The sequence below is a fragment of the Chrysemys picta genome, chromosome 20 (genome assembly GCF_011386835.1).
Source record: "Chrysemys picta bellii isolate R12L10 chromosome 20, ASM1138683v2, whole genome shotgun sequence".
NCBI lineage: Eukaryota > Metazoa > Chordata > Testudines > Emydidae > Chrysemys > Chrysemys picta.
The window spans coordinates 23,374,732-23,400,504 of NC_088810.1; the positions used below are offsets into that span (position 1 = coordinate 23,374,732).

Here is a 25,773-nt window from a genome sequence, read left to right on the forward strand (position 1 = left end):
AGTGGAGGTCCAATCCTAGGTCAGATTTGAATAACTGTAGAGTGAAATTCACTCCCAGGCAGAGGGTCATCAGAAAGGCTCGTACTATACTTAAGTCCTTGCTAAGATGTAGTTTGAAAGTTTAAAGTAGAACTAAAGTTTTCCATAGGCATTGTTCTATCCCCCTGCCAAAGGGTGAATTTGAGACTGAAGGCCATGGAATATTTCCGATTGATTACGAAGGGAATTGGATCTGAGATGGGGATGGAGGTCGTGAGAATGCAGAAAAATAGATCTCTGCTTCCTAGCAAGATTATAATGAAATATCCCGTGCCCCTAACAATGACCTGTATGAACTGAAAGGACCAAAGGGGATATCTGCTCATGACAGCCAGTTGTGCTACTGATGCAGTCCTGAATCACCTTGACATGCATTCTCATTCCACCACCAAGAAAGTCAGTGGAATGACACAACGAATGCAGACTGCAACGTGCATTCTTAGGATTATCCCAGTAATCCCAAACCCTGAGAAAACAGCATGTTCAAAAGGAGGATTTACCGAGGCAATCAAGTTTGTTTGGTAACTAATTGGGAACTCCTGTAAGAGACGCATCACAAATCCTCCAGGCAGTCCTAGAAACTGTATAAAAGCATTCACGGCTCAGATCTCCTCTAAACGCTTCTTTGGACTTCATCCCCTCGGTGAACTGGGTAAGTCCGATTCGACTCACTCTCTTTCTAACCCAAGAGCTGTCACAGCAGGGTCCATTTTCATTTAAGACACAATCTTGCACATTTTCTCTGTGATTTTTAACAGGGAATAGGGTGTTCTTCCATAATTATCTTGTGTAATTTGAAGCCAAAGTTGGGGATTTTAGGAGCACCATATGCAACCAGGAAACATATTTCCTATTCACTGGATATAGAATTAGGGCATTTAAATCTTTAAAGTAACATAAGAAAGTCCCTCAGCCATTTTTAGCTTGGATAGATTAGGAAGAAACTTTGCCACCTTCATCCATAAATGGGCAATTCAGGGGTTTTCTTTATTCTGAAGTAGCTGTTACTCTTAACTATTGGAGCCAGGAGAATTATTAAGGTGACAACTGGTGTGATCCAGTTTAGCAATTTCTACATTCTTATGAACAGAAATACCCATTGAAGATGCTTTTCCTCAGATGGTGTAATTTATTGTTACTCCATGAAAGCCATTTTACCAGAGTAAAAGGTCTGAGGATCCTGTCCTTAGTGATTTATTTGGAGAAAGAAAAAGTTTCTGTTCCTTCATTAGCAAGTATTGGTGACTCCCAAGGTTTAGAAAACCAAAGAGCCACACCCTGACACTGGACACAACGGGTTTGCATGCAGAGGTTGAATCCTCAAAGGAAAGGAAAAGATCAGCATTATCCCCGCCATGTTCTCTTTGAGAAATGGCTATAATGGATACAGCATACCAGGTATCCTTCAAAGAAATAATGACACTTATTCCAGGTGGTGTTTATCAGACAGGTCATTGAGAGGGTTTCAAAGGGGACAATTGGGAGGTAAGTTTAGTGGGAGTGGATAAAAGGCATAGAAATAGGAAATAGGAACAAAAACATAGCCACAAATATAGGGTCTAAGTGCACTCCTCCTCTCTCTCTCGGGCCCCACGTAGACCTCACTACTATAGTAACTGAGGTTTGAGTCCTTTCCACTGTCATTGGAACCTTTTCTTTACTCTATTCCCTGTTGTGTGATTCAGGTTTATCTCCATCACAGAAAGATGTCTTGCTCCAGCCTGTGCTATCCAGAATGCGGGGTGGCCCGTCCCAGTCCAGTTTCTGGCAGCTGCAACGAGCCATGCGTTAGGCAGTGCCCTGACTCTGAAGTCATCATCAGACCATCACCGGTTGTCGTAACCATCCCAGGACCAATTCTCAGCAATTTCCCCCAGCAGAGTGAAGTGGGAGCCGTTGGAGCACCTGTGGTCGGAGCCGGCTACGGGGGCTCATTCGGTTTGGGGGGATTGTATGGCTATGGAGGCCATTACGGAGGATTGTATGGTTATGGGGGATTAGGTGGTTACGGGGGCCATTATGGTTACGGGGGATTGAGTGGTTACGGGGGATTGTGTGGTTACGGGGGCCGTTATGGTTATGGAGGATTGAGTGGTTACGGCGGCCGTTATGGTGGACTGTGTGGTTACGGGGGAGGTTACGGTTACGGGGGAGCATGCGGTTCCGGGGTATCTTGCCATAGGTACCTGAGTGGAAGCTGTACACCATGTTAAACCCTGCAGGAATATCAATGGTAAAAGAACAAACCAGGAAATGAACAACAAGCTAGAGATTCAGACAGAGAAGTGCTGGGCAGGCATGGCTCCACTTGAATTCAATGCGAACTGTGTCTGCTCAGCCCCTTTATCTCATTGACCGATTGCTAATATTATGCTCATAAACTCTTTCTGCCAATGCTTTCCCAACCACCTGCTTATTCTCCTAGTCACATGTGGACTCATTCTGAATTGCACTCAGGCTGTTTGCACTAACCCCGCAGTGTGAAGGAAACAGGGGCCTTAACACAGGCATCAGTTGTACTTCTTATCACTTTAATTTGTTTGTCCAACTCTGTACCTGCAGCAAAGGAAAAAGAACATCTTGCCTCAAATGCATCCCAAGGAAGCGGGTGATCGGTCCCAGACCTTTTGGAAATATTTGAAATAAATCCTTTCCGCTCTGTATTTTTTGTTTCTGTAACTATGAATTGCAAATTTCATTCTCATTAAAAACTATGCTGCATCATAATATCGATCTTCTGGTTCTCCTTGTTCCTCCCTCCTTGTTTAAAAATCGTGCTGGAGGAAATTCCTCCCTGTATAGCCGGCAGCACCAGGCACTTCTAAGTTGCAACTTTCGAAGGCATGGAGTGATAGGAGAATAAAGCCCTTAAAGTGGTTCAAAGTATTATTCAGGCCGTCTGCACAGGGGTGGAGTTCTTCCTCACATTATCCGTGTAGCAAAAAGCCTTTTCCTGCTAAGACTTACACAGATTTTCAGTTTAAAATGTCAATATTTCCTTCGATTTCAAATAGACCAATCACATGGTTCGTGGAAAGTGTCTGTCTTAATCTTCGCTGGATTGCGACCCAGATTTTCAGAAGGAAAAGAAAATTGGCCATCCCTAAAGACAAATTACACTACACCAAAGTCAGGATCTTCATTGTGATATCAAGAGATTAGTACACTGACCAGTACTTCAATACAGGAATCTCATGGTTTTTTAGGAAACTGTTCCTCACTGCACTCCATAGTACCAGTTACCATTTTTATACAACCCCCCAGGGTGCACCATAGCTTGATATTGCAGGAACTGCACATACCAAGACTGCATTTTCTGCTATTTTCTTCAACATTTTCATGGCTCTCAGTTCCTAGAAGATGAATATTTTCTACTGATTAAAGAAAGGTATTTGCTTAGTGGTTGGTATGTACGTTTGAGCAGACTAGAATTATCTGGTACCATCATTTTTCCCATTTGAATTCAATATTGATAGTTTTATTCTTGCACTGCGCATTAACAAGCTTGAAATGTACACACTTGTAATTCCTTTGGACAATTATTATCCTCATGTATGAAGAAGGCTATGTTAAAGAGACGTCCCACCCTGGTCCTCGTTTCACAAATCTGAAAGAAGTCATTACCATTGGGTCACAGTGCAGATGGTGACTTCATCCCAATGGGTGTTATGCGTTAAAGCAAGATTTTGACGCTTGAATTATGTACTGTGATTTGCAGTGCTAACACTCAAGGAAAAGAGAGAAATTGACAGACTTGTAATTCCTTTGGAGAGTGTTGTCCTCAAGTATAAAGAAGAAACAATTAAAGTGGTTCAAACGTTAGTCATTTTTTTATCGTGGATTCTTAGATCTAAGGATGTACACACTATTTCACAAGACCTGTTACTAATGTTGTCTTGTAATAGAGTCTAACAGGGATGAACCTCGAGCTTGAACTGTGGTAGGGGGAATCAGAACTATTGGGTTATACTTTTGTTTCTGCACCTGACACCCGTGTGACCTTCATCTCCATGTGCCTATTCTTCTATGCTGATAAAACAAGGAGAGTAAGCATGTTAAGGCTGGAAGTTCTTCAGCATTCTCAGAACTCAAGATTTCAAAGCACCTCGTAAACATTCATTGGTGTTTCACACATAAAAAGGGTTGTATTCTTAGAAGATTAATAAATTGTTCCTGGGATTAGACGCCTGTGCAATAGAGTCACTTAAAAAAAAATAGAGGCCAAGGTCTCTCATGTCATTCCTTTAATCAGGTCACGATTGAAAGCCAAAGAATTTGGGGATATTTTATTTTCATTCTAATGTAATTTTACATTTGGTGTATTTATAGGAAAATGAAGGTGCTTTCTTGGTGTTAATCAGCACAGTTGCTTCAAATTGAAAGAAGTTCAGGGTCTTAAAGTCCTTCAAGGAAAGCAAGACATTTCTGCCTTCTTCCCTGGATATAGAATGTACTGCTAGAGATATATTTTACACTTAAAACAACATTCTGGTTCTTGCAGGAATGGTTTATGCAACATAACCTATGGCTAGTCGGACTCTATGTCAAATAACAGCCAACAGCCCTTTCCTCCTTCACCTATAATCCATGATTTCCATCTCTCCTGGGCTTCTGCCAGGCCTTAGTCAGCTGCATTATCTTGCAAGACCTTAGTTTCTTGTCAGCTCAGTCATAGAGAGATGGTTTCTAACAAAGTACAAATTCAACCATTTAACTCAAAAATTTTGTAGAAAAGAGCAGTACTTCCTTTAACTCCCCACTATCCCTTCCATTCACCCAGGAGCAAATCTGGTCTAGGCAACCCTTTGAGATAGCATTGGTGACCCAAGTGGAGGTCCAATATTAGATCAAGTTTTAATCACCCTAAGGTGAAATTCACCTCTGGGCAGAGGGCCATCACAAAGACCCAGGCTCCACTGAAGTCCCTGATAAGACATAGTTTGAAAGTTTAAAGTGGGGCAAAAGTTGTCCATAGGCATCGTAATATCCCTCTGCCAAAAGGTGAATCTGAGACTTAAGGTCACGAAAGGAAAGACACTGAAGGCAATGGAATGATTCAGATTGTTTTACGAGGTAATCGGATCTCACCCGTTGGGGATGGAGTTTTTGAGAAGGCAGAAAAATGGCTCTTTGCTTCCTAGCAAGTTTATAATGAGCTGTCCAATGCCCCTAACTATGACCCGCATGAACTGAAAGGACCAAAGTGGATTTCTGCTCATGACAGCCAATTCTGCTGATGATGCAATTCTGAATCACCTCGACATGCATTCTCATTGCACCACTAAGAAAGTCATTGGAATGATCCTAGGAACGCAGATTGCAACGTGCATGTCACTCCATTTGAGGCTGAGAAGGCATGTAGTCTTACCATGAACCATGTGACTGGTCCTTTTGAAATCAAAAGAAATATTTACATTCTTAAAGTGAAAATCTGTGTAAGTCTTAGCAGGAAAAGACTTTTTGCTAAACAGATAATGCAAGGAAGAACTCCACCCCCGTGCAGAGGGCCTGAATAATGCTATGAACCATTTTATGGGCTTTATTATCCTATCACTGCATGCCTTCGAAAGTTGCAGCTTGAGAGGTGTATGGTACTGCCGGCTCTACAGGGATGAATTTTCTCCAGCATGATTTTTAAACTAGGAGTGAGGAACAAGGAAAACCAGATGACCGATATTATGATGCAGCATAGTTTTTAATATGAATGAAATTTGCAATACACAGTTACAGAAAAAAATAATACAGAGCAGAAAGGATGCATTTCAAGTATTTCCGAAAGGGCTGGGACCGATCACCCGCTTCCTCGGGATGCATTTGAGGCAAGATGTTCTTTTCCCTTTGTTGCAGATGCAGAGTTGGACAAACAAATTAAAGTGATAATAAAGACAACTGATGCCTGGGTTAAGGCCCCTGTTTCCTTCACACTGCGGGGTTAGTGCAAACAGCCTGAGTGTAATTCAGAATGAGTCCACGCGAGACTAAGAGAATAAGCGCATGGTTGGGAAAGCATTGGCAGAAAGTGTTTACAGGCATAATATTAGCAATCGGTCTATGATCGAAAGGGGCTGAGCAGACACAGTTCGCATTGAATTCAAGTGGAGCCATGCCTGCCCAGCACTTCTGAAATCTCTGTCTGAATCTCTAGCTTGTTGTTCATTTCCTGGTCTTTTCTTTTACCATTGATATTCCTGCAGGGTTTAACATGGTGTACAGCTTCCACTCAGGTACCTATGGCAAGATACCCCGGAACCGCATGCTCCCCCGTAACCGTAACCTCCCCCGTAACCTCCTCCGTAACCACACAGTCCACCGTAACCACTCAATCCCCCGTAACCATAACGGCCCCCGTAACCACACAATCCACCATAACCTCCCCCGTAACCACACAATCCCCCATAACCTCCCCCGTAACCATAACGGCCCCCGTAACCACCTAGTCCCCCATAACCATACAATCCCCCGTAATGGCCTCCATAGCCATACAATCCCCCTAAACCGAATGAGCCCCCGTAGCCGGCTCCGACCACAGGTGCTCCAACAGCTCCCACTTCACTCTGCTGAGGGAAATTGCTGAGAATTGGTCCTGGGATGGTTACGACAACCGGTGATGGTCTGATGATGACTTCAGAGTCAGGGCACTGCCTAACGCACGGCTCGTTGCAGCTGCCAGAAACTGGACTGGGTCGGGCCACCCCGCATTCTGGATAGCACAGGCTGGAACAAGACATCTTTCTGTGATGGAGGTAAACCTGAAACACACAACAGGGACTAGAGTAAAGAAAAGGTACCAGTGTCAGTGGAAGAAAGGACTCAAACCTTGGTTACTATTGTAGTGAGGTCACCGTGGGGCCCGAGAGAGAGGAGGAGTAGATTTAGACCCTGTGTTCGTGGCTATGTATTTGTTCCTATTTCCTCTTTCTATACCTCTTATCTACTCACACTAAACTTCCCTCCTCATGGGCCCCTTTGAACCCTATTTCATTGACGGACCCCTGGTATTCGCTGTCCATTATAGACATTTCTCAGAGAGAACATGACTGGGATACTGCTATCATTTCTTTTCCTTTGACGATTCAATCTCTGCATACAAACCAGTGGAGTCCAGGGTCAGAGTGTGGCTTATTGGTTTTCTAAACCTTGGGAGTCCCCAATACTTGCTGATGAATAAACAGAAACTTTTCTTTTCTCCAAATAAATCACTAAGACAAGATCCTCAGCTCTGGTAAACTGGGTTCAGATCCACTGACTTCCATGGAGTGACCCTAAATTACATCATCTGAGGAGAAGGATCTTCAGTGGGTATTTCTGCTCATAAGAACGTTGGAATTCCTAGACTGGATCACACCATTTGTCAGTTTAATCATTCTCCTGCCACCAATACTAAGGAATAAGAGCTACTTCAGAATAAAGTAGAAGACCCCTAAATTGGCCGTGTAGGGGCTAAACTGGGAAGGTTTCTTCCTAATCTAGCCAAGAGAAAAATGGCTAAGAAAGTTTCTAAAGTTAATTTAAAGATTTAAATTCCCTATTTCGATTTCCAGTTAATAGGAAATATGTTTCTCAATTGCATCTGGTGCTCCTAAACTCCCCACCGTTGGCTTCAAATCATGGATCCACCACAACTTGCTACTGAATATCTACACAAGAGAATTATGGAACAACACTGTCATTCCTGATAAAAATCACAGCGAATATGTGCAAGATTCAGTCTTAAATGGAAATGGATCCTACTGTGACATCTCTTGGGTTAGAAAGAGATTGAGTCGAATTGGACTTACCCAGTTGACCGAGGAGCTGAAGTCCAGAGAAGTGTTTAGAAGAACCCTGAGTCGTGAGTGCTTTTATACAGTTTCTAGGACTGCCTGGAGGATCTGCGTTGCGTTTTATACAGGAAGTCCCAATTAGTTACCAAACAATCTTAATGGCCTTGTTAAATCCTCCTTTTGATGGAGCTGTTTTCTCAGGGTTTGGGAGTATTGGGCTAATCTCAGCCTCAAAAGGAGTGACATGCATGTTGCAATCTGCATTCTTAGTATCATTCCAATGACTTTCTTGGTGGTGCAATGAGAATGCATGTCGAGGTGATTTAGAATTGCATAAGCAGCACAATTGGCTGTCATGAGCAGAAATCCACTTTGGTCCTTTCAGTTCATGTGGGTCATAGTTAGGGGCATTGGACGTTTCATTATAAACTTGCTAGGAAGCAAAGAGCCATTTTTCTGCCTTCTCAAAAGCTCCATCCCCAACGGGTGAGATCCGATTCCCTCGGAAAACAATCAGTATCATTCCATTGCCTTCAGGGTCTTTCCTGTTGTGACCTTAAGTCTCACATTCACCTTTTGGCAGAGGGATAGTACGATGCCTATGGACAACTTCAGCCCCACTTTAAACTTTCAAACTATGTCTTAGCAGGGACTTCAGTGGAGCATGGGCCTTTGTGATGGCCCTCTGCCCAGAGGTGAATTTCACCAAAGGGTGATTAAACCTTGATCTAACATTGGACCTCCACTTGTGTCACCAATGCTATCTCAAAGGGTTGCCTAGACCAGATTTGCTCGTGGGTCAATGGAAGGGATAGTGGGGAGTTAAAGGAAGCACTGCTCTTTTCTAGAAAGCTTTTGAGTTAAATGGTTGAATTTGTACTCTGTTAGAAACCATCTCTCTATGACTGAGCTGACAAGAAACTGAGGTCTTGCAAGATAATGCAGCTGACTAAGGCCTGGCAGAAGCCCAGGAGAGATGGAAATCATGGATTATGGGTGAAGGAAGAAAGGGCTGTTGGCTGTGATTTGACATAGAGTCCGACCAGCCATAGGTTATGTTGCATAAACCATTCCTGCAAGAACCAGAATGTTGTTTTAAGTGTAAAATATATCTCTAGCAGTACATTCTGTATCCAGGGAAGAAGGCAGAAATGTCTTCCTTTGACTTTAAGACCCTGAACTTCTTTCAATTTGAAGCAACTGTGCTGATTAACACCAAGAAAGCACCTTCATTTTCCTATAAATACACCAAATGTAAAATTACATTAGAATGAAAATGAAATATCCCCAAATTCTTTGGCTTTGAATCGTGACCTGATTAAAGGAATGACATGAGAGACCTTGGCCTCTATTTATTTTTTAAGTCACTCTATTACTCATTGCACAGGCGTCTAATCCCAGGAACAATTTACTAATCTTCTAAGAATACAGCCCTTTTTATGTGTGAAACACCAATGAATGTTTACGAAGTGCTTTGAACCCAATAGTTCTGATCCTCCCTACCACAGTTCAAGCTCGAGGTTCGTCCCTGTCAGACTCTATTACAAGACAACATTAGTAACTGGTCTTGTTAAATAGTGTGTGCATCCTTGGATCTAAGCATCCACGATAAAAAAATGACTAACATTTGATCCACATTAATTGTTTCTTCTTTATACTTGAGGACAACACTCTCCAAAGGAATTACAAGTCTGTCAATTTCTCTCTTTTCCTTGCACAAGTGATTGTAGGTGGAGAGCCTCATGTGGTCTCACTTAGGGTGGCTCCCATGAAGTCAATGGAACAGCGCATATTTAGACCAGCTGAGGAAGTGGTGTTTTGATTTTTTTAAAAAGCCAAACACTTCCCTTCCTTGATCAGCAAGTGTTGGTGACACACTGAGGTTTATACTCCAAATCAGCACATTATCATGCTGTCCTGAACTCATTTCTAGTTAGAGGTTACATCCTAACAAGGAAAATGGCATTATTAATGCTATCCCAGCCAAGTTCTGTGTTATAATTTTAATGGACTGAAAATCCCAAGCATTAGTGATAGAAATTATATACTGCTTAGAGACAGGGTTATTTCGGACAAAGAAAATAACAGGGATTCAAAATAGCTAGTTCTTTCTTTCTTTCACTCTCCTTCTGTCTCTCTCTTTAGGTGTCTATGTGACCTCAATTGAATTAGGAGCTCAATATAAAATGTTTTATTCCACTTGCCCACACACATTAAATTTACTCTCTTCCCTGCTGTGTGTCTCTGATTTATCGCCACTGCAGAAAGATGTGTTGTTTCACAAATGCGTGGAGTGACACTCCACAAAGCACGTGTGGACAGCTTCAACAGGCCTTACATAAGGTCGTGCCCTGAGCCCACAGTGTTGATCCAACCACCCCTCGCTGTCATGACCTTCTGAGGACCAATTCTCAGTTCTTTCCCTCAGGAAAGCGTAGTGGGATCTTCAGCAGAAGCTGACATTAGAAGTGGTGATGGGGGTGTATGTCGTGATAGAGCCTTATAACGTTATGGAGACTTATATGGTTGGGGGGGTCCCTGTGGTTACGGGACATGACATGGTTATCGGGGTCCATATGGTTAGGAGAGATTCTATGGTTACAAGGTACCATATGGTTGTGGGAGGAATATAGGGTTGTGGGGGTAGTGATGGGGCCATAGGTAAACCCAGTAGGCATATCCAAAGAAAAAGGAAGAACCAGGAAATGAACAGCAAGATGCAGATTGAGGTTTTAGCGCATAGCCCTAGTTTTGAGAATTGCCGAGTACATCGAACTCTTTGTGAAATAATAAAAGAGCTGCATTTAACCAACACCTCTGCAAACATGCCTAATGTTTCCCATATTTCACATGATGGGTCTTTCTTCTAATGCCTGCCTGGCTATTTGCTTCCTCTATTATCAACACAGTGGGCCCTGATGATGCAGAGAGAATGGTGCTTGCAATACTCTGGAGCAAATTCCGACTGAGATGGATTTACTGCATTTCTACAAGCTTGGCAAGGATATAAACTCTTGTGCTTCAGGGTATCATCCAATAATGGAGGTAGATCGGATTGACGGGGGATAATGAAAAAGTTCCTCTATGGGCAGGTGATCCCATACCTGTGTTCTACGGGGTTTCTTGCACCTCCCTGTGAAGCCTCTGGCACTCACCACTGTGGGAGAGAGGCCTGATTTGCTGCAGCAATGCCTGTGTTCTTCCATACCAAGGAAGGGTCATTAGGTGTATTCTGACATTGAGGAATAGAGCTGTATTGCCCTTAAATAAAACCCGGTGGCAGATGGCTAAATCTCCCCTCATTGTGTGAGTATTACATCATATCATTGAAGAGTCAGGAAGGTCTGGATACATTTTTCCTTTTGTGTTGTTAAATCAAAAATTTGATCTGTGGAAAATATTCATCTACTGGGAACTGAGAGCCATGAAAATGTTGAAGAAAAGCATAGTAGAAAATGCAAGTCACATGCGTCTGATGAAGTGGGCATTCACCCACGAAAGCTTATGCTCCAATACTTCTGTTAGTCTTAACGGTGCCACAGGACCCTCTGTTGCTTTTTATAGAGTGAAATTCACTCCCAGGCACAGAGTCATCACAAAGGCTCGTACTATACTTAACTCCTTGCTAGGACGTAGTTTGAAAGTTTAAAGTAGAACTAAAGTTTTCCATAGGTATTGTTCTATCCCCCTGCCAAAGGGTGAATTTGAGACTGAAGGCCATGGAATACTTCCAATTGATTACAAAAGGAATTGGATCTGAGATAGGGATGGAGGTTGTGAGAATGCAGAAAAATAGATCTTCTTTGGACTTCATCCCCTTGGACTTCATCCCACTAGGAAAGTCCGATTCCATTCACTCTCTTTCTAACCCAAGAGCTGTCAAAGTAGGGTCCATTTTTCATTTAAGACTCAATCTTGCACATTCTCTCTGTGATTTTTAACAGGGAATAGGGTTTTCTTCCATAATTATCTTGTGTCGTTATTTGAAGCCAAAGTTGGGGATTTTAGGAGCACCATATGCAACCAGGAAACATATTTCCTATTAACTGAATATAGAATTAGGGCATTTAAATCTTTAAAGTAACATTAGAAAGTCCCTTAGCCATTTTTAGCTTGGATAGATTAGGAAGAAACTTTGCCACCTTCGTCCATAAATGGGCAATTCAGGAGTTTTCTTTATTCTGAAGTAGCTGTTACTCCTCACTATTGGAGCCAGGAGAATTATTAAGGTGACAACTGGTGTGCTCCAGTCTAGCAATTTCTAAATTCTTATGAAGAGAAATACCCATTGAAGATGCTTTTCCTCAGATGGTGTAATTTATTGTCGCTCCATGGAAGCCATTTTACCGGAGTACAAGGTCTGAGGATCTTGTCCTTAATTATTTATTTGGAGAAAGGAAAAGTTTCTGTACTTCATTAGCAAGTATTGGTGACTCCCAAGGTTCAGAAAACCAAAGAGCCACACTCTGACACTGGACACAACGGGTTTGCATGCAGAGGTTGAATCCTCAAAGGAAAGGAAAAGATCAGCATTATCCCAGCCATGTTCTCTTTGAGAAATGTCTATAATGGACACAGCATACCAGGTATCCTTCAAAGAAATAATGACACTTATTCCAGGTGGTGACAAGTCATTCAGAGGGTTTCAAAGGGGACAATTGGGAGGTAGGTTTGGTGGGATTGGATAAGAGGCAAAGAAAAAGGAAATAGGAACAAAAACATAGCCACAAATATAGGGTCTAAGTCCTCTCCTCCTCTCTCTCTCGGGTCCCACCTAGACCTCACTATTATAGTAACTGAGGTTTGAGTTCTTTCTTCCACTGTCATTGGTAAGTTTTCTTTACTCTAGTCCCTGTTGTGTGTTTCAGGTTTATCTCTCTCAAAGAAAGATGTCTTGTTCCAACCGGTGCTATCCAGAATGCGGGGTGGCCCGTACCAGTCCAGTTTCTGGCAGCTGCAACGAACTGTGCGTTAGGCAGTGTCCTGACTCTGAAGTCATCATCAGACCATCACCGGTTGTCGTAACCATCCCAGGACCAATTCTTAGCAATTTCCCCTATAGAGGCCATTACGGAAGATTGTAAGGTTATGGGGGATTAGGTGGTTACGCGGGCCATTATGGTTACGGGGGATTGAGTGGTCACGGGGGCCATTATGGTGGACTGTGTGATTAAGGTGGAAGTTACGGTTACGGGGGAGCATGCGGTTCTAGGGTATATTGCCATAGGTACCTGAGTGGAAGCTGTACACCAGGTTAAACCCTGCAGGTATATCAATGGTAAAAGAAAAGACCAGGAAATGAACAACAAGCTAGAGATTCAGACAGAGATTTCAGAAGTGCTGGGCAGGCATGGCTCCACTTGAATTCAATGCAAACTGTGTCTGCTCAGCCCCTTTCGATCACAGACCGATTGCTAATATTATGCTTATAAACTTTCTGCCAATGCTTTCCCAACCACGCGCTTATTCTCCTAGTCACATGTGGACTCATTCTGAATTGCACTTAAGCTGTTTGCACTAACCCCGCAGTGTGAAGGAAACAGGGGCCTTAAGACAGGCATCAGCTGTATTTATTATCACTTTAATTTGTTTGTCCAACTCTGTACCTGCAGCAAAGGAAAAAGAACATCTTGCCTCAAATGCATCCCAAGGAAGCGGGTGATCAGTCCCAGACCTTTTGGAAATACTTGAAATAAATACTTTCTGCTCTGTATTATTTCTTTCTGTAACTGTGAATTGCAAATTTCATTCTCATTAAAAACTATGCTGCATTATAATATTAATCTTCTGGTTGTCCTTGTTCCTCCCTCCTTGTTTAAAAATCGTGCTGGAGGAAATTCCTCCCTGTATAGCCGGCAGCACCAGGAACTTCTAAGTTGCAACTTTCGAAGGCATGGAGTGATAGGAGAATAAAGCCCTTAAAGTGGTTCAAAACATTATTCAGGCCGTCTGCACAGGGGTGGAGTTCTTCCTTGCATTATCCGTGTAGCAAAAAGCCTTTTCCTGCTAAGACTTACACAGATTTTCAATTTAAAATGTCAATATTTCCTTCGATTTCAAAAAGACCAATCACATGGTTCGTGGAAAGTGTCTGTGTTAATCTTTGCTGGACAGCGACCCAGATTTTCAGAAGGAAAAGAAAATTGGCCATCCCTAAAGACAAATACCAAATGCAAAATTACATTAGAATGAAAATGAAACATCCCCAAATGCTGTAACTTTAAATCATGTCCTTATTAAAAGAATGAGATGAGAGATCTTGACCTCTGTTTTTTTACGTGATTCTATTAGTCAATGCAGAGGCATCTAATCCCAAAAATATTTAATAATATTCTAAAAATACAATCGCATTTACGAAACACCAATGAGTGTTCTTAGGTGCTTTGATATCTTGAGTTCTAAGAACGCTGAACAATTTCCAGTCTTAACATCCTTACTATCCCCTATCCCTAAAGACAAATTACACTACATCAAAGTCAGGTTTTTTTAGGAAACTGTTCCTCACTGCACTCCATCTTACCAGTTACCATTTTTATACAAACCCCCCGAGTGCACCATAGCTTGATATTGCAGGAACTGCACATACCAAGACTGCATTTTCTACTATTTTCTTCAACATTTTCATGGCTCTCAATTCCTAGAAGATGAATATTTTCTACTGATTAAAGAAAGGTATTTCCTTAGTGGTTGGTATGTACGTTTGAGCAGACTAGAATTATCTCGTACCATCATTTTTCCCATTTGAATTCAATATTGATAGTTTTATTCTTGCACTGCGCATTAACAAGCTTGAAATGTACACACTTGTAATTCCTTTGGACAATTATTATCCTCATGTATGAAGAAGGCTGTGTTAAAGAGACGTCCCACCCTGTACCTCGTTTCCCAAATCTGAAAGAAGTCATTACCATTCGGTCACTATGACTCATTATAGAAATGTGTTTCCAAGGAAAGAAAAAGTAGAAAACACAGTGCAGATGGTGACTTCATCCCAATGGGTGCTATGCGTTAAAGCAAGATTTTGACGCTTGAATTATGTACTGTGATTTGCAGTGCTAACACTCAAGGAAAGGAGAGAAATTGACAGACTTGTAATTCCTTTGGAGAGTGTTGTCCTCAAGTATGAAGAAGAAACAATTAAAGTGGTTCAAACATTAGTCATTTTTTTATCGTGGATGCTTAGATCCAAGGATGCACACACTATTTAACAAGACCTGTTACTAATGTTGTCCTGTAATAGAGTCTAACAGGGATGAACCTCGAGCTTGAACTGTGGTAGGGAGGATCAGAACTATTGGGTTCAAAGCACTTCGTAAACATTCCTTGGTGTTTCACACATAAAAAGGGTTGTATTCTTAGAAGATTAGTAAATTGTTCCTGGGATTAGACGCCTGTGCAATGAGTAATAGAGTCACTTAAAAAAAAATAGAGGCCAAGGTCTCTCGTGTCATTCCTTTAATCAGGTCACGATTCAAAGCCAAAGAATTTGGGGATATTTCATTTTCATTCCAATGTAATTTTACATTTGGTGTATTTATAGGAAAATGAAGGTGCTCTCTTGGTGTTAATCAGCACAGTTGCTTCAAATTGAAAGAAGTTCAGGGTCTTAAAGTCAAAGGAAGACATTTCTGCCTTCTTCCCTGGATACAGAATGTACTGCTAGAGATATATTTTACACTTAAAACAACATTCTGGTTCTTGCAGGAATGGTTTATGCAACATAACCTATGGCTGGTCGGACTCTATATCATAATCACAGCCAACAGCCCTTTCCTCCTTCACCCATAATCCATGACTTCCATCTCTCCTGGGCTTCTTCCAGGCCTTAGTCAGCTGCATTATCTTGCAAGACCTCAGTTTCTTGTCAGCTCAGTCATAGAGAGATGGTTTCTAACAGAGTACAAATTCAACCATTTAACTCAAAAGCTTTCTAGAAAAGAGCAGAGCTTCCTTTAACTCCCCACTATCCCTTCCATTGACCCATGAGCAAATCTGGTCTAGGCAACCTTTTGAGATAGCATCGGTGACACAAGTGGAGGTCCAATGTTAGATCAAGTTTTAATCACCCTAAGTTTAAATTCACCTCTGGGCAGAGGGCCATCACAAAGGCCCATGCTCTACTGAAGTCCCTGCTAAGACATAGTTTGAAAGTTTAAAGTGGGGCTAAAGTTGTCCATAGGCATCGTACTATCCCTCTGCCAAAAGGTGAATGTGAGACTTAAGGTCATGACAGGAAAGACACTGAAGGCAATGGAATGATTCTGATTGTTTTCCGAGGGAATCGGATCTCACCCGTTGGGGATGGAGCTTTTGAGAAGGCAGAAAAATGGCTCTTTGCTTCCTAGCAAGTTTATAATGAACTGTCCAATGCCCCTAACTATGACCCGCATGAACTGAAAGGACCAAAGTGGATTTCTGCTCATGACAGCCAATTGTGCTGCTGATGCAATTCTAAATCACCTTGACATGCATTCTCATTGCACCACCAAGAAAGCCATTGGAATGATACTAAGTACGCAGATTACAACGTGCATGTCACTCCCTTTGAGGCTGAGATTAGCCCAATACTCCCAAACCCTGAGAAAACAGCTCCATCAAAAGGAGGATTTAACAAGGCCATTAAGATTGTTTGGTAACTAATTGGGACTTCCTGTACAAAAAACAACGCAGATCCTCCAGGCAGTCCTAGAAACTGTATAAAAGCACTCACGACTCAGGGTTCTTCTAAACACTTCTCCGGACTTCAGCTCCTCGGTCAACTGGGTAAGTCCAATTTGACTCAATCTATTTCTAACCCAAGAGATGTCACAGTAGGATCCATTTCCATTTAAGACTGAATCTTGCATGTATTCGCTGTGATTTTTATCAGGAATGACAGTGTTGTTCCATAATTCTCTTGTGTAGATATTCAGTAGCAAGTTGTGGTGGATCCATGATTTGAAGCCAACGGTGGGGAGTTTAGGAGCACCAGATGCAATTGAGAAACATATGTCCTATTAACTGGCAATCCAAATAGGGAATTTAAATCTTTAAATTAACTTTAGAAACTTTCTTAGCCATTTTTCTCTTGGCTAGATTAGGAAGAAACTTTCCCAGTTTAGTCCCTACACAGCCAATTTAGGGGTCTTCTACTTTATTCTGAAGTAGCTCTTATTCCTTGGTATAGGAGGCAGGAGAATGATTAAACTGACAAATGGTGTGATCAGGTATAGGAATTCCAACGTTCTTATGAGCAGAAATACCCACTGAAGATTCTTCTCCTCAGATGGTGTAATTTAGGGTCGCTCCACGGATCTGAACCCAGTTTACCAGAGCTGAGGATCTTGTCTTAGTGATTTATTTGGAGAAAAGAAAAGTTTCTGTTTATTCATCAGCAAGTATTGCGGACTCCCAAGGTTTAGAAAACCAATAAGCCACACTCTGAGCCTGGCCTCAACTAGTTTCTACGCAGAGATTGAATCGTCAAAGGAAAAGAAATGATAGCAGTATCCCAGTCATGTTCTCTTTCAGAAATGTCTATAATGGACGGCGAATCCCAGGGGTCCATCAATGAAATAATTACACTTATTCCAGGCGGTGTTTTTCAGACAAAATCATTGAGAAGGGATCAACGGTACCCATTGGGAGGGAAGTGTAGCGTGAGTGGATAAGAGGTATAGAAAGAGGAAATAGGAACAAATACATAGCCACGAACCTGGCTCTCTCTCGGGCCCCACGGTGACCTCACTGTAATCGTAACCGAATTTTGAATCCTTTCTTTCCCTGTCATTGGTACATTTTCTTTACTGTATTCCCTGTTGTGTGTTTCAGGTTTATCTCCATCACAGAAAGATGTCTTGCTCCAGCCTGTGCTATCCAGAATGTGGGGTGGCCCGACCCAGTCCAGTTTCTGGCAGCTGCAATGAGCCGTGCGTTAGGCAGTGTCCTGACTCTGAAGTCATCATCAGACCATCACCGGTTGTCGTAACCATCCCAGGACCAATTCTCAGCAATTTCCCTCAGCAGAGTGAAGTGGGAGCCGTTGGAGCACCTGTGGTCGGAGCGGGCTATGGGGGCTCATTCGGTTTGGGCGGATTGTACGGCTATGGAGGCCATTACGGAGGATTGTATGGTTTGGGGGGATTAGGTGGTTACGGGGGCCGTTATGGTTATGGGGGAGGTTATGGGGGTGGTTACGGGGGATTGTGTGGTTACGGGGGCCGTTATGGTTATGGGGGGTTGAGTGGTTACGGCGGCCGTTATGGTGGACTGTGTGGTTACGGAGGAGGTTACGGGGGAGGTTACGGTTATGGGGGAGCATGCGGTTCCGGGGTATCTTGCCATAGGTACCTGAGTGGAAGCTGTACACCATGTTAAACCTGGCAGGAATATCAATGGTAAAAGAAAAGACCAGGAAATGAACAACAAGCTAGAGATTCAGAGATTTCAGAAGTGCTGGGCAGGCATGGCTCCACTTGAATTCAATGCGAACTGTGTCTGCTCAGCCCCTTTATCTCATAGAGCGATTGCTAATATTATGCTCATAAACTCTTTCTGCCAATACTTTCCCAACCACGTGCTTATTCTCCTAGTCACACGTGGACTCGTTCTGAATTGCACTCAGGCTGTTTTCACTAGCCCTGCAGTGTGAAGGAAACAGGGGCCTTAAGACAGGCATCAGTTGTATTTATTATCACTTTAATTTGTTTGTACAACTCTGCACCTGCATAAAGGAAAAAGAACATCTTGCCTCAAATGCATCCCGACAAAGCGGGTGATCGGTCCCAGCCCTTTTGGAAATACTTGAAATGCATCCTTTCTGCTCTGTATTATTTCTTTCTGTAACTGCATTGCAAATTCATTCTCATTAAAAACCATGCTGCATCATAATATCAATCTTCTGGTTTTCCTTGTTCCTCCCTCCTTGTTTAAAAATCGTGCTGGAGAAAATTCATCCCTGTAGAGCAGGCAGCACCAGACACTTCTCAAGTTGCAACTTTCGAAGGTGTGGAGTGAGAGGAGAATAAAGCACTTTAATGTAAATATTTCCTTTGATTCCAAAACACCAATCTCATGGTTCGTGGAAAGTGTCTGTGTGAGTCTTTGCTGGTTAGCGACCCAGATTTTCAGAAGGAAAAGAAAATTGGCCATCCCTAAAGACAAATTACACTACACTAAAGTCATCTACAGCAGTCAGGAATCTCCTTTGTGATATGAAGAGATTAGTACACAGACCAGTACTTCAGTATAAGAATCGAATGGTTTTTTAGGAAGCTGTTCCTCACTGCACTCCATAGTACCATTTTTATACAAACCCAGGGGCTGCACCATAGCTTGATATTGCAGGAACTGCACATACCAAGATTGCATTTTCTACCATGTTTTTCTTCAACATGTTCATGGCTCACAGTGCCCAGAAGATGAATATTTTCCACTGATCACATTTTTGATTTGACAACACAAAATAAAAAATGTATCCAGACCTTCCTGGCTCTTCACTGACATGATGTAATACTCACATAATGAGGGGAGATTTATCCATCTGCCACCGGGTTTTATTTAAGGGCAATACAGCTCTATTCCTCAATGTCAGAATACACCTAATGACCCCTCCTTGGAATGGAAGAACACAGGCATTGCTGCAGCAAATCAGGCCTCTCTCCCACAGTGGTGAATGCCAGAGGCTTCACAGGGAGCTGCAAGAAACCCCGTAGAACACAGGTATGGGATCACCTGCCCATAGAGGAACTTTTTCATTATCCCCCGTCAATCCGATCTACCTCCATTATTGGATGATACCCTGAAGCACAAGAGTTTATATCCTTGCCAAGCTTGTAGAAATGCAGAAAATCCATCTCAGTTGGAATTTGCTCCAGAGTATTGCAAGCACCATTCTCTCTGCATCACCGAGGCCCACTATGTTGATAATAGAGGAAGCAAATAGCCAGGCAGGCATTAGAAGAAAGACCCATCATATGAAATATGAGAAACATTAGTCATCTTTCCAGAGGTGTTGGTTAAATGCAGCTCTTTTATTATTTCACAAAGAGTTCGATTTACTCAGCAGTTCTCAAAACTAGGGCTATGCTCTAAAACCTCAATCTGCATCTTGCTGTTCATTTCCTGGTTCTTCCTTTTTCTTTGGATATGCCTACTGGGTTTACCTACGGCCCCATCACCACCCCCACAACCCTATATTCCTCCCACAACCATATGGTACCTTGTAACCATAGAATCTCTCCTAACCATACGGACCCCGATAACCATGTCATGTCCCATAACCACAGGGACCCCCCACAACCATATAAGCCTCCATAACGTTATAAGGCTCTATCACCACATACCCCACATCACCACCTCCAATGTCAGCTGCTGCTGAAGATCCCACTACGCTTTCCTGAGGGAAAGAACTGAGAATTGGTCCTCAGAAGGTCATGACAGCGAGGGGTGGTTGGATCAGCACTGTGGGCTCAGGGCACGACCTTATGTAAGGCCTGTTGAAGCTGTCCACACGTGCCTTGTGGAGTGTCACTCCACGCATTTGTGAAACAAGACATCTTTCTGCACTGGCGATAAATCGGAGACACATAGCAGGGAAGAAATAAAATTTATTTTATTTATTTATTTTAATTTTTATTTATTTATTTAAAAAATTAATTTAAGACAGTAGTTTTATGTGTGTGGACAAGTGGAATAAAAAATTTTATATTGAGCACCTAATTCAATTGAAGTCACATAGACACCTACGGAGAGAGACAGAAGGAGAGTGAAAGAAAGAAAGAAAAAGAAAGAAAGAAAAACTAACCAGCTGTTTTGAATCCTTGTTACTTTCTTTGTCCGAAATAACCCTGTCTCTAAGCAGTATTTAATTTCTATCACTAATGCTTGGGATTTTCAGTCCATTAAAATTATAACACAGAACTTGGCTGGGATAGCATTAATAATGCCATTTTCCTTGTTAGGATGTAACCTCTAACTAGAAATGAGTTCAGGACAGCATGAAAATGTGTTGGTTTGATGTATAAACCTCAGTGTGTCACCAACACTTGCTGATCAGGGAAGGGAAGTGTTTGGCTTTTTAAAAAAATCAAAACAAAACACTAAACACCACTTCCTCAGCTGGTATAAATCCATTCACTGGAGCTACACTAAGTGAGACCAGATGAGGACCTGCACCTATATTCCCTTTTGCATATGAGAAGGTAGCAATTGCCATGCAGGAAGGGACTAGTGGCCCATCCAATGCAGTATCATGTCTCAATGAGTGTCGCTTACCAGCTTCTTCAGAAGACAGCAGAAGAAGAACGAATTAAGCCTCTATGGAGGAAATTTAGGGAGTTTCTTCCAAAACCCTACATGAAAAATTGGGGGTGCGAATTTTCAGAGCTACCAAAGGGATTTGAATGCCCAAGTTCCAACTGAAATCAATAGGAACTACTTTCCCAAATGCATCCCTTGCTCTTAAAATCCAACTCTTAACTTCTAAACCATGAAGAAAGCAATGCCTGCCGCTCAGTAATAGGAAAAATAGTGAGAAAAACAAATCTCTTCCCATTGTTAAGAATCACAAGTGTGTATGTCTAAGATTCAGTGCTAAATTAAAAGGATCACGAACGCATCATCTGAATGATTCCACAGATAGCGAGTCGAATACGACTTATTCATTTCACAGAGGAGAATAAGTTAGAGAAGTGGTTAGAAGACTTTGGAATCTTGAGTGTTTTTATATAGTTTTGTAGACTGCCTGGGTGGACTTCAGAGGCGCTGTGCGCCTGAACACCTCTTTAATTACAAAACAAACTTTGCGTAACTCCTTCAATTGATGTAGTTTTTTCCCCCCTCTGCGGTTCTGATGATTAGTTTGTTCCTAACTGCACATGGTGTGACATGCACCTTACACCCTGAAACTGTCTTTCATCTTAAAATTTTATGGGCCAGCTACATTCCTGCTTTTATTCAACTGACTTCACTGATGCTGCAATAGGATATATGGAAGCTTAAAATGGTAACTGTCCAATGTAATAGAGAAGCCATGGTGAGTATGTGGCCTATTATCGGGATTTATTTCTGACTCTGCCACATGCTCCCGATATATTCTTCACCTCTATGTGCTTGTTGACCTCCACATAAATCTGATCTAATATTGACATTGTGCTCAATGATCATAGCTTCCTCAAATCAAAGGACTTCAAAGTATATCACACTCATTAAAGTTGCCTGTGTCCACTGTGTTGCATTATTTTAATGGGAGAATATTTTTCTTGGGAGTAGATGCCTCCAAGTTGTGGATTAGACTAATTTTGGAAGTGCATGTTTAGGTTTCTGATGTCATTCCAATAGAGAGTTCATGACTCCTAGCCTCTGAATTTGGGGCTCTTTGATTTTCATTCAAAAAAGCTTTTCATTTCCCTTTCTTTAAGAAACATTCCTTTGTAAAGCTCAAGGGGCAGATGCTGAGCCCGGGTACATTAGCACAATTCCACACACGTCAATTGAGGGAAGGCATTGACACAGCTGAGGTAAGAAGAAATGGCATTGGGGGGTATTTCGTACTTTACAAAACATTCTAATTACGGCGGAAAAGCTTTCTGCAGAATGCCCCAGGTTGGTCAAACTTGAATTAATCCAATCTCCTCTCACAGAAAGTTGACCACAGAAGAAGTACTCCTCAACTCTGTCTGTTTTGTGCTTCTTCCTATGCTTTACAAGCTGAATTCTCTTACAGGACCCAATTCCCTTGGCTGCTCATGAATGGAGATGCAGTAGCTGATGTTTCCCATTGACTTCACTGTACATTGGAAGTTGCGGTTGCGGGTGAAAGTGCCGAGTACGCTCAGACAGATGCACTCCACACAAGATTGTCTCTAAGCTAGCCTGGATAAAGTGCCTTTCTTCAGTTTGAAGCTGTGCTGGTACACACTGGCTCAACGTCCACCCTTCAACTGTAAAGTAGATGTAAAAGGGAAATGCAAAGGTACCTTGAATGAAAATCAAAGAGCCCCAGTTTCCGAGGCTGCGGATTACAAACTGAATACTGGAAGTAAATATTATTACTACTATAATAATACATGTCTTTGGCAGTATAAAACTGGATGAGTGGTTATGAAGTGCTTTGAAATGCTTAGATCAAAGAAAGCCTCAGACAATCCATTTTGAAAGTTATTATTATATTATTTTCCATAGAGGTGAATGAAGGTCAGACAGGGAGTGATTGGCAGAGTCGGAAAAAACACACCATAGTTGGAAGTATTCATGTCAAAAATTAACTCCATCTCTTGAACCCCACTGGACACTTACCGTTCAGTGCTTCCAACTATGTCACTCATCTGAGAGTAACTCTTAGAGAGGCTCATTCTGGAATTTTTCTTATTTTATTCTGATGATTTTGGGGGAAATTTTTTGGTGAAACATCTTTTGATCTAAACGTGAACCATAATCAACAATCAAGGGTTTTGCACTCCACTATAATGCCCTTTCTTTGAAGGTGTTGGTTCAGTGGAGGGTATTTACATTTGAGCAGGTTTAAATTATCTGGCATCAAATTGAATTGAATTGAATGATCTGGTACTACATTTGAATTCAATATGAAGAGTTTTATTCCTGTACAAAACATGAACAAGCTTGAAATGTACACACTTGTAATTTCTTTGGACAATTATTATCCTCATGTATAAAGAAGGCTATGTTAAAGAGACGTCCCACCCTGTACCTCATTTCACAAATCTGAAAGAATTCATTACCATTGGGTCACTTTGACCCATGAGAGCGATGTGTTTCCAAGGACAGAAAAAGTAGCACACACACTGCAGTTGGCGACTCTGTCCCAATGGTTGACATGCCTTAAAGCAAGTTTTTGAAGCTTGAATTATACATTGGGATTTACAATGTTATCATATGCATGGAAAAGAAATTAACCGACTTGTAATTCCTGTGGTGAAGTATTGTAATAATGTATAAAGGAGATACAGGTAAAGTGGACCAAAATTAGCCAGGTTTTTTATCGTTGATGCTTAGATCCAAGGATGCACACATTCTTTAACAAGATATATTGCAAACCTTATCTTCTAAAAGAGAGTAACAGGGATGAAGCACGTGCTTAGCCTGTGGTGGGAGGAGTCAGAAGTATTGGGTTGTATTTCTGTTTCTGCAACTCACACTCGTGCAACCTTCACCTCAATGAGCTTCTTTTTTTATACCTATAAAACTGGGATAGTAAGGATGTTAAGACTGGAAATTGTTCAGCGTTCTTAGAACTCAAGATATCAAAGCACCTAAGAACACTCATTGGTGTTTCGTAAATGCGATTGTATTTTTAGAATATTATTAAATATATTTGGGATTAGATGCCTCTGCATTGACTAATAGATTCACGTAAAAAAACAGAGGTCAAGATCTCTCATCTCATTCTTTTAATAAGGACAAGATTTAAAGCTACAGCATTTGGGGATGTTTCATTTTCATTCTAATGTAATTTTGAATTTGGTATTTTTAAATTATTTTTATAGGAAAAGGAAGGTGCTCTCTTGATGTAAATCAGCAGAGTTGCTTCATCTTCAAAGCGATTCAGGGCCTGAAAATCAAAGGAAGATATTTCTGCCTTCTTCCCGGATACAGAGGCACTCCTGGAGATACAGTTTACACTTAAAACAACATTCCAGTTCTTGCAGGATTGTTTTCTGCAACATGGCCTATAGCTGGTCAGATTTTATGTCATATCTCATCCCACAGCACTCTCCTCCTTTACTAAGACTCCATGATTTCAACCTCTCCTGGGCTTCTTCCAGGCTTCGTCAGCTGCATTATCTTGCAAGACCTCAGTTTCTTGTCAGCTCAGTCACAGAGAGACGGTTTCTGAGGGAGTACAACTTTCACAGCTTAACTCAAAACCTTTCTGTAGAAGAGCACTGCTTCCTTTCACTCCCTACCGTCCCTTCCCCTGACCCATAAGTAAATCAACTCTAGGCATCCCTCTGAGACAGCATTGGTGACACAAGTGGAGGTCCAATTCTAGGTCAGATTTGAATAACTGTAGAGTGAAATTCACTCCCAGGCAGAGGGTCATCAGAAAGGCTCGTACTATACTTAAGTCCTTGCTAAGATGTAGTTTGAAAGTTTAAAGTAGAACTAAAGTTTTCCATAGGCATTGTTCTATCCCCCTGCCAAAGTGTGAATTTGAGACTGAAGGCCATGGAATATTTCCGATTGATTACGAAGGGAATTGGATCTGAGATGGGGATGGAGGTCGTGAGAATGCAGAAAAATAGCTCTCTGCTTCCTAGCAAGATTATAATGAAATGTCCCGTGCCCCTAACAATGACCTGTATGAACTGAAAGGACCAAAGGGGATATCTGCTCATGACAGCCAGTTGTGCTACTGATGCAGCCCTGAATCACCTTGACATGCATTCTCATTCCACCACCAAGAAAGTCAGTGGAATGACACAACGAATGCAGACTGCAACGTGCATTCTTAGGATTATCCCAGTAATCCCAAACCCTGAGAAAACAGCATGTTCAAAAGGAGGATTTACCGAGGCAATCAAGTTTGTTTGGTAGCTAATTGGGACATCCTGTAAGAGACGCATCACAAATCCTCCAGGCAGTCCTAGAAACTGTATAAAAGCATTCACGGCTCAGATCTCCTCTAAACGCTTCTTTGGACTTCATCCCCTCGGTGAACTGGGTAAGTCCGATTCGACTCACTCTCTTTCTAACCCAAGAGCTGTCACAGTAGGGTCCATTTTCATTTAAGACACAATCTTGCACATTTTCTCTGTGATTTTTAACAGGGAATAGGGTGTTCTTCCATAATTATCTTGTGTAATTTGAAGCCAAAGTTGGGGATTTTAGGAGCACCATATGCAACCAGGAAACATATTTCCTATTCACTGGATATAGAATTAGGGCATTTAAATCTTTAAAGTAACATAAGAAAGTCCCTCAGCCATTTTTAGCTTGGATAGATTAGGAAGAAACTTTGCCACCTTCATCC

The 25,773-nt window shown here is 41.8% G+C and overlaps 3 protein-coding genes across 3 annotated transcripts; 2 read left to right on the top strand and 1 right to left on the bottom strand.

The window, feature by feature from the left end:
- The first annotated feature begins 1,727 nt into the window (after positions 1-1,727).
- Positions 1,728-2,267, top strand: LOC101949866 (scale keratin-like). Its single transcript, XM_065574061.1, has one exon. The coding sequence runs from the start codon at positions 1,746-1,748 to the stop codon at positions 2,250-2,252; it is 507 nt and encodes a 168-aa protein (XP_065430133.1). The 5' UTR covers positions 1,728-1,745; the 3' UTR covers positions 2,253-2,267.
- Positions 2,268-5,801: 3,534 nt separating this feature from the next.
- On the bottom strand, positions 5,802-6,767 carry LOC101949605 (claw keratin-like). The gene has a single exon (XM_005280625.4). The coding sequence runs from the start codon at positions 6,765-6,767 to the stop codon at positions 6,237-6,239; it is 531 nt and encodes a 176-aa protein (XP_005280682.2). The 3' UTR covers positions 5,802-6,236.
- Positions 6,768-17,617: 10,850 nt separating this feature from the next.
- LOC101950150 (claw keratin-like) lies at positions 17,618-18,649 on the top strand. Its single transcript, XM_005280627.4, has one exon. The coding sequence runs from the start codon at positions 17,634-17,636 to the stop codon at positions 18,156-18,158; it is 525 nt and encodes a 174-aa protein (XP_005280684.2). The 5' UTR covers positions 17,618-17,633; the 3' UTR covers positions 18,159-18,649.
- The last annotated feature ends 7,124 nt before the right edge of the window (positions 18,650-25,773 follow it).